General features: G+C 33.5%; 1 protein-coding gene and 1 long non-coding RNA gene across 13 annotated transcripts in view; one reads left to right on the top strand and one right to left on the bottom strand.

The window, feature by feature from the left end:
• Positions 1 to 10000, bottom strand: part of LOC118442551 (uncharacterized) — a 34476-nt gene that overhangs the window by 2518 nt on the left and 21958 nt on the right. The window lies entirely within an intron of this gene.
• LOC118442538 (uncharacterized) overlaps positions 1 to 10000 on the top strand; it is a 102096-nt gene that overhangs the window by 82410 nt on the left and 9686 nt on the right. For all 12 annotated transcript variants that reach the window (XM_085663792.1, XM_085663785.1, XM_085663790.1 and 9 more), the window contains one exon: positions 8672 to 8821. In XM_085663792.1, the coding sequence (XP_085519918.1) occupies positions 8747 to 8821 (75 nt within the window). In that variant the 5' untranslated portion in view covers positions 8672 to 8746. The remainder of the gene's footprint in view (positions 1 to 8671; positions 8822 to 10000) is intronic.

Raw genomic sequence — 10000 nt, 5'->3', positions numbered from 1 at the left:
GTTGCTTTAATTTTAATTGATAATCAATGTGTTCGCATCGATCGGACGTATCTTCCTCTCTTTTTTTCTTTTCTTTTTTTGTTCTTTAACCTTTTTTTCTTTCCTTTTTACTTTACTTCTCATTTTACATTAACGTCTTCAGTCGTAATGATTAGTTTTATATTTTATTTTATTTTATTTTATTTTATTTTATTTTATTGGTTTTCTATTTTTTCTTTTTCTTCTTTTTTTTTTATTTTTTTTTTCTTTTTTTTTTAATGGCCACCTCAACAAATCTCGTCTCAGCGTGTTTTTCAAGCCGTTATTATTTATTTCTTTTTTTTTTTTTTTTCTTTTTTTTTCCTTGTAATTATTTTGTTTCGTTTCCTTTGCATATACACAAATAGTCGTTCCTTTTTTCAGAATTATTTCCATAATTTCCAAAAATTTATGAGTTCTACGATTAAAAACTATAAATTATAATAATTACTAATATCTTTAAAATGATAATTATGCGCTAATATCAATAACATTATAAATAAGTTTTATTTAAATATAATATACAAACCTGTAATATATTTCAAAGATTAGATATAAACTAGAATCTAATTTACTTTATAAACTTGTTTGCTCATTATCTATAAGCCGATAAGATTGATTTAAAGTAATTAATTAACGAGAAAAATGTTCTTTGGAATTAACGATTCAATTTCTTTTCTATTTTCTTTTCTTTTCATTTATTTATTTATTTATTTATTTATTTATTTATTTATTTATTTATTTTTTTCTTTTGTAAATACGTTGTCGTATCACCGAGCAAAACATACATGATGTTAATAATAATTCAGAAAAAGAAGTAATAAAAAAGATAACACCGTGTATATATATATATATATATCTACACGCATACATTGATACCTTTATGTTATGTATAGATTAAAGCAGCAGTATATAAACGTTAATGATTATGTATTAATATTAATAATTATATATGTGCGCGGGTGTGCTGTATAGAGGGTGTAAAAGTATAATCGCGTTCATAGATCGGAACATGATGGAAATGATCATTATAAATATATCGAAAAAAAGGGAACACTATAACATCATCCCCTTTCTCCTTCCCCCTCCCCTCCTTTCCTATAACTCGGATAAGAATTATTTTCGTAACAATCAAACGAGACAGGTGGTGTAATCCAATTGACATTAATAATTACGATTCAAAAAATGTTCTATAATTTTTCTAATATTAACGCACAATTCTATATGTCCTTAACGTTAAATACATTAATTAGTTTAACTCGTAATATAACGCGTATTTCGTTTTAATATTATCCTATGGAAAACCGACAGTATGTTTTGTCAAGAAAAAGATAAAAAAAAAAAAAAAAAAAAAAAAAAGAAAAAAAAAACACTTTGAAATAACAATCATCGCCTGACGACTCACCGATAACAATCCGTACTGTTTTAAGTATCTTTTTGTTTTCTTATTTATTTTATTTTATTTTTTTTTTTTTTATTTCTTTCTTTTTTCTTTCTTTCTTTTTAAAGTCAAAAACAATATTGTTCTTATTAGGATTGACATAATCTGTCGATTATTTTTAACGAAAATCTTTATATTTTGTTAAAAATTCCTAACTTATTACATTAATTAGTTATTAGATTGAATCCTATTGCGATGATTTGATCTTTCCTAGGATTCATATGCTCTCGATTTTTATATATATTCATACATATATACATGCAATATATATATATATATATATATATAAGGGTTAATTCTATAAAAAAAACTGTTAGAATAGTAATCAAATATTTCTAACTATGAAAATCATATTAAAATCTTAAAAACGTAATTAGGAATCTAAATATTTTACTACCTGACAGATTAAGAATATAAAAAAAGAAAACACACACACATACACACACATATATATATATATAAAACCTATATATAAAATAATCGATCTTAAAAAACTTATATTTGAGTAATCCAATATTTCTCTTTCTATGAATATCATAATAAAATCTTCAAAATGTAATTAGAAATCTGAATATCTTAATACGTGACGGATTAAGAATATAAAAAAAGAAATAATACATACGTACGTACATAAATATATTAGTAAAAATGTAATAAAACGATTAGATTGAAAAAAAAATGTCGATTAACGAAGAAAAAAGGGCTAATGAAATCGACAAATACGATAATATATCGACGATAACGACGAGGACAACGACGAGGACGACGAGGACGATAAAAAGGTGGTAGCCGGTGAATAAGAGAAGAGAGAACGGGGTGAAGGGGCCAAAGAGAGGACGGGAGTTGGGTGGTTAGGTGGGTGGGTGGGGTGATATAGCCCACCGACGGGTCTTTCCATTTATTTCTTTCGTTTTTCCTTTTTTTTTGTCCCTTTTCTTTCTCTCTCTCTCTCTCTCTCTCTCTTTTTCTTCTTCCTCTCTCTTTCTCTCTCTCGCTCTTTTTTTCTCATTCCCGGCAAAAGACGAAGCGCCGTTATGCACGATAAAAAGTTTAATGTCAGAAGACGTCGTGAACGGCGGCGGTGAGGGGGAGGGAGAGGGTTTAGGAGGGAGGTAGAGGGATGGAAAGAAGGAAGAAGAAGAAGAGGAGGAGGAGGAGGAGGAGGATGAGAAGGAAGAGGAGGTAGGGGTGGAGAAGGAGATGGAGGTGGAGGTAAAGGTGGTAGTAGTAGTAGTAGTAGTAGTACCAGTAGAGAAAAGGATAGGAAGAGTATAAAAAGGGGTGGTGGGGGTAAAAGTGCCCGGGGATCGTAATGACTCGATATGAAACCCGGGCAGTGCAATTTCTTTCTTCTTCTGCCCTTTCCTTCCTCTCCCATTCTCTCCTCTACCACCACCTTCGAGCAACCCCACCTTCGGTCTCCTTTCTCCCTCCCTCCCTCCCTCCCTACCTACCTACCTACCTACCTACCTACCACCCATCTAACCACCCACTCCCCCTATTCCCCCCCACCCCACTTCCATGCGTCTGCTCGTCTTCTTCGTCTTTTTTCATCGCAGTATTTCCCCATAAAAGCGCCCCGGCATAATAAAGCGTTATATAGCGCGCTGGCACTGAAAAGTAACGCGTCTATCGTCCTTTCTCTCTCTTCCTCTCTCTCTCTCTCTCTCTCTCTCTCTCTCTCTCTAGTCTTCCGAAGCCTCAACCCCCTTGAACCCTCTCTGCTGCCTACCTACCAGCCTATCCGCCCGTCAGCCTCCTTCTTCCCCCTCCCCCTTCAGTCCCCCCTCCCTCCCGTTCTTCGAGAAGGAAGAGGAGGAGGTACCGGCCTTTTACGGCCTTATTTGTGGAGACGTAAAAATCGTGAAAATCAATACGGAACTTCTAACGTTAAATATTCAGGCTATTGACTGGGCGGGGCAGCCGTGGCAGCAATGTTTCGTACCTGCGGTGGAGAAGGACGGGATAGACGAAGGAGACGGAAGAGACGTAAGAGACGACGACGACGTTGTCGACGACTATATGACGACGACGACGACGACGACGACCAACGTGATTCTCTCTCTCTCTCTCTCTTTCTCTTTCACTCTTCGTTTCGAACGACCAGAAAATACCGCGCACGAAACGGCACGCGGCACCCTTTTCTTTCCTTGTTTTTTTTTTTTTTTCTGTTTTTTTTTCCTCTGTTTTTCTTTATTTTTTATTTTTTCTACTTCTTCTTCTTCCTCCTCCTCCTAATACGAAACCTACTACAAACGAGAGGACAAAGAATGAACAAAAGTGAAAAGAAAAATAAAATTAAATTTAAGGTATACAAACTAATAAATAATAGACGACTATGTGACGACGAGGACGTAGAACGTAATCGTCGATAAGAAAATTTTTCTTTCGAAATATTTTCATTATATACGATCGTCACTCGTATGAGTGACGTACTTAACATTCTCCACGTTCATATTTCTTTTTCCCTCCGTCAATCCATCCATTTTTTCCTTTTTAATTTATTCTTAATTTTAATTTTCTTTCATCAACTTCGACCCCTCTACCCACTCACGTCCTCCTTTCTTCATTTCTTTTCTTTTCGTTCCATTTTCTTTTTTCTTTTTTCTTTATTTTTCCTTTTCCTTTTTTCCTTTCTTTTTTTTTTTTTTTTTTTTTCTTTTCGGAACATCGGACTCTTCCACCCTCTCGAAGTGAAAAGATATTATTTCTCCTCGTTCTTTATCATTTTTTTTTTTGTTCCCACTGTCTCCCGCGGAGAAGACTCCCTCCTCCTCCTCCTCCTCCCCCCCACCCGCTTCCCCCCAAGCCGCCCCCGTTTTTTTCCTTATCCGGCCGCCCGGTGCCACCCTCCTCTTCCCTCTCTTACCCTTGCCCCCGAGTTCCCTCTCTCCCCCACCTTCTTCGAACTTCGCAACTTCTCGAATTTACGAGCCGCGTTCATTCTCCTTTCCTTTCTTGTTCCTTTCCTGTCTTTTCTCTTTCCTTTATTTCTTTTTTCTTGCGTTTTTTCTTCTTTCTCTCTTTTTTTTTTCTTTTTTTTTTTTTTTTCTTTTTTTTTTTTTCAAGACGAGAAAACGTCGGGATGGGGCGATAATAGGGATTGGGTGGGTTGGTGGTTGGACAGAAGCGAGATAAAGGAATTGGTAGGAGAAGAAAGGAGTGAAGAGAGGAGGAGAAGGAGGAGGAAAAGGAGGAAAAGAAAAAAGAGAAGAAAAAGATGGAGGGTGGGAAGGAGAGGAGGGTTAGGGGGTGGAGATGATGTAGCTGGAGGTGGAGAGTTGGGGGAGGACAGTCAGCGAACGTAATTAAAGCGCACGTATTTACGGCCGGCCGTTTCCGTTTTTATTGACGGCGACGAGACGTAAATGCGCAGGAATTATGGAATAAATAAAAGATAATAAAAGTGGCGATTATATTGATTTCCAAAGAGAGACGCGTTTAACCTGTCTCCCTCTCCTCCTCCTCCTCCTCCACCTTCTCTCGTCGCTGCCGCCGCCGACGTGGCTCCCACACCCTTCAAACCCTCTCCCTGTTACCCCTTCGACCCTTGCTTCCTTCCTTCCTTCCATGCTTGCTTGCTTGCTTGCTGCTATTGCTATTGCTGTTGTTGTTGCTGTACAACCAACCAACCACTTTCTAGGTACATTGTACGAATTGTGTAAGAGATATTATATGTATGTATGTATGTGTGTGTGTGTGTGTTTGTGTGTATGTATGTATGTATGTGTCTATATTTGTGTGTATGTGTGCTCTCAGCCGGCCTGAGAGTAATTAACGCCTGTCGGCCGGACGAAATTTATGCGGTGATACTTTTATACCGCGAATACAGAGAAAAGACAGTGTATGTATGTGTGTATGTGCGTGTGCGTGTGCGTGTGTGTGTGTGTGTGTGTGTGTGTGTGTGTGTGTTCGTGTATGTGAAAAAAGAGAAAGAGAAAGAAGAAGAAGCAAGAGAGAGAAAGAGATAGGAAAAAACTCCGAAGCTACGAGACGAATCCAAGGAGAAAAGACGATCGATGCTATCCTTGAGAGGGGGTGAATAAGGGTGGGAGGTGGGGGTGGGATTGGTGGAGGATAAAAGAAGAAAATTTTCTAGCAGAACGGAGAAGGAACGAATTTTCTTTCTTTCTTTCTTTCTTTCTTTCTTTCCTTCTTTCCCTCTTACTTCCTCCTTCTCCCATCTTCTTCTTCTCTATCTTTATCTCTATCTCTATATCTCTATCTGTCTGTCTCTCTCTCTCTCTCTCTCTCTCTCTCTCTCTCTCTCTCTCGCTTTCTGTTTCTACGTGAAAAAGAAGTTCACGGCGAGGCAAGAAGCACCGTGACATTGATTTATTTCGACTTCGATAACCTTCCTTCCTTCCTTCCTTCCTTCCTTCCTTCCTTCCACTACTCTTCCTCTTTTCCTCATTCTCTTCATCCTTCTATACCCTCTCATCCCCTACCCTCCTTCTCTCTCTCTCTCTCTCTCTTGGCCCTTTCTCGTCATCTATTTCTACGCTCGCGCGTATATACGATCGAAACTAAATGAAAAGTTAAAAGTCCCTCCTTTAAACGTCTCGATCGAGTCTTCCTTCACTATGACGAAATTGATGTGTCTTTTCATTATTATTATTATTTTTTTTTTCTTTTCTTTTTTGGCGTTATTTCATAATAAACAGAAATAGGAAAAGACGAAAGAAATATATCATTTATATATATATATATATATATATATATATATATATATATATATATTTGTAATGTATTGCATTGTTATTATAAATTGCTAACGTTTACATGATCATGATATAATCATTTTGTTCTGCATATTAACGTAGATCTTACTAATCTAACTATCGAAATGTTTCGATCAGATATCATTGTATCGATCGGAGTATATGTACTTCTGATTTAGGTATATACGACTGAAAAGGGAATTAAATGAAGCCAGAAATATATATAACGAGACTACGTGAAAATATTAAGTCAAAAATCTGATCTGACATTATACTTTTTTTTTTGTTTTTTTTTTTTTTTTGTTCCGTAAGAAGCTTCATTATTCGAATTAATCGAATTGAATAAGAGAATAAATGAAATTATGAAATACTGCATAATTTAAATGTATATATATATATATATATATACACACACAGTGTATTTCTGATTTGGCAGTATAATCAGAAATGGGTTGAATCTACATGAAAAATTAAATTTCAAGCTTCGTTTTCGAATTGATCAATGTTGAAGATTCAAATGCGAAAATAAATGAAATATATGAAATAAAGCATAGTCCATATGTGTATGTGTGTATATATATATATATACATATATGTATATATGTACAAGATGTTTTGTAATTTGACAATATGATCAGAAAGAGGATTGAATGTATATGAAAAATTTAGTCGAAAATGTAGGATTATATTCCTTTCGTAAGAAAAGAAATAAAATTATGAAATATCGCATAATCTAAACGTTATGTGTTTATATCTATATATGCATGTATGTATGTATGTATGTAAGATATTTGTTTAATTTAGCGATACAACAAAAAAGCCAATCGAATTTTTAGAAAAAATTAAATAAAAAATTTGAAAAAGCTTCGTTATACGAATTGATCTAATTGAATGTTTCAATCGAAATTTTAAATTGAATATTTTCGAATACAAAATCAATGAAAATTAACTCTATCGTAATTCTAATTATTACATTTGATAATCGTATCGATGAATACTTGAGACTATTTATCGTGTATTAGATATGACATCTTTTTAATGAATCAAAAATTTCATTTATACGTCATATCAGATTTTATCAATATTTTAAATAACTGTGCTAAACACATCAACGGCTTAATCCTAATCTTCTTCTAATAGTCCATTACTTATACTTTTTTTTTTTTGATCGAATCATACCTTTCAACTTGATTAATACATTGTACTTTCTCTCTCTCTCTCTCTTTCTCTCTTTCTCATAATCGTCTACTGCATAGAAATCGCCATCGAAAAAATCAACAGCATTGTATACACATGGCGAATACTATATGCTAATAGTAGTCAATAACAACAATAACAAAAAATATTTCCTAGATCTTAACAAAAAAAAAAAAAAAAAAAAAAAGAAAAAAGCAAAGAAAAGAAAAAAAAATATCACCATTATTTGGGATAATCAAACGTACTAATCGATTGAAATGTATTTTTTTTTATTTTTTAATTTTGATTTATATATATATATATATATATATATATATGAAGCAAAATTTTCACTTAACGAATCTAACCTGACAAATATTGAAACTTATACATATTTAAACTGCATATAAACAATTCATAGATTATCGATGAAAATAAAAGCACCTCCATTCATTGATATAATCAATTGTTCTAATCGTACGAACGATTGAAACGTTTGAAACAAACTTCCATTGACTCGATGATCTCTCATGTATGAATAACACATTTGTATTCCCATACATATATGCAGATACATACGGATATGCATACATACATATATATACGTATATATATATATATATATTATCGTATGTACTTCGATCAAAATGAAAGCACCATTCGTATAGGTATTATCGACACTATTAAAAAAAGTCGCGAATGAAGAAATAAGGGAGAGGGAGAGAGAGAAATAGAGGGAGGGAGGGAGGTAGGGAGGGAGTGGATTTTCTGTCACGTTTTATTCACATTTTACGATGAAAATATGTCCGGACATTCGAACGTGTGCTATTAACGTGCGGGACAGCATCCATTCTCGAAATCTACATTTTCATTTCGTTTATAATTAACGATGATCGACGTGCGCCATATTACAAACTAACGTAGATCTTATTAAGGGTTACGTTCGTATTAACAGGGGACGATTTATCGATAGGAAAAAGGGACATAAAATATATCTGAACGTCAATTTGCTTTTGAAATTTAACGATAGAAATCAAAATTATGATCGTATGATTTTTCTTTTGCTTTTCTTTTCTTTTTTCTTTCTTCTTATCATCATAGTATGATTTGTATGCGAGATCTCAAAAAAAGAAGAAAAGAAAAAAGTAAAAGAAAAGGAAAATAGACAAAATCATTTAATTTGCTTTCATAATAAATAAATTAATTCAATTAATATACTAATTAATATATATATATATATATATACGTGTATATGTTTTTTTTTATATGTATATTTTTTCTTTCGTTTAGTAATTAATATTTATATTATTCGTAGGTCGTACTATCGGCATGCAGCACCTACTTTGACACGATCCTGTCGCAATACGAAGAGAAGGATCCTATCGTAATCATGCGCGACGTCAAATTCTCGGACATCAAAGTACTCGTCGAGTTCATGTACAAGGGAGAAATTAATATCGATCACGTAAGTGCCTTTACATACACATATATACGCATACATATATACACACAGATATATATATATATATATATATATATATATATATATATATATATATATATTGATAGTTATTTTCTCTCTCTCTCTCTAACCACATTTATGCCAATACGTTCAATACATACATACATACATAAATGTACATACGTACGTACAAATACATACACATAAATCTACACACGTATCTTCTTTTTACTCAACGCACAAATCAGGTTTGAAGTTTTTGACAAAGGAAAAGAAGAAAAATAAATAAATAAACAAATAGATAAAAGAAAAATAATAAAAATGGAAGAAAACAGGAGGAGGAGGGAGGGAGGGAGGGAGGAAGGGAGGGAGGGGAAGGAGGGGAGGAGTGCAAAAAAAAAAAAAAGAAAAAAGAGAAAAAGAAAATGGTCGATCGACAACGCGCAAACATCGGAGCGAAACGTCTTCATTCTATCGGTGACGTTCGACAGGCGGAGAGTCGCTTTTCAATTCGACACGGACAATAAAAAAATCTACGGGAGATTTGACGATGAATGTTTGATAGATTTGACTCTCGGCCGATCGGGCCGCCACTCTTCGTTGCCTTGATATACACACGTATGTCTAGTTTTCTACGTGTTTGTTTCTCCGTCTATAGATATATAGAAAACGTATGCGTGATATATATTATATATATGTATATTTATATGTATATATTTATATACGTACGTATGATGTACCTACATATGTTTGTATATATGTATGTATATATATATATATGTAGAGAGGAATTATTCCTCCTCCGTACTTTATTTTCGACCGACCCACTGTCACGTCTATGTTTCTCTCTTTTTCCCTCTCTAGTCTTCTACGTCAAATTTTCAAAACAAATCTAACAAATCGCGAAACAAACAAACACGATTGAATCGATACATATATATATATATGTATATGTATATGTATATGTATATGTATATGTATATGTATATGTATATGTATATGTATATGCATATACATTTGGTATATATAGATAAGAGAAATAAAGAAAAAGAATTTTCTACACTTTTGTATATTTTATTTGTTTAATTAACGGGTACGAACAATTTTTATTGTATTCTTTTTTTCGGTAATATATTTCGTATGATATTATAATAACTGATCTTGATAAATAAAATTGGAATT

This window comes from Vespa mandarinia, chromosome 24 (assembly GCF_050613455.1).
Source record: "Vespa mandarinia isolate Hongniang chromosome 24, ASM5061345v1, whole genome shotgun sequence".
NCBI lineage: Eukaryota > Metazoa > Arthropoda > Insecta > Hymenoptera > Vespidae > Vespa > Vespa mandarinia.
The sequence above is the reverse complement of the archived record's forward strand: the minus strand, read 5'-3'. Positions and strand labels throughout refer to the sequence as shown.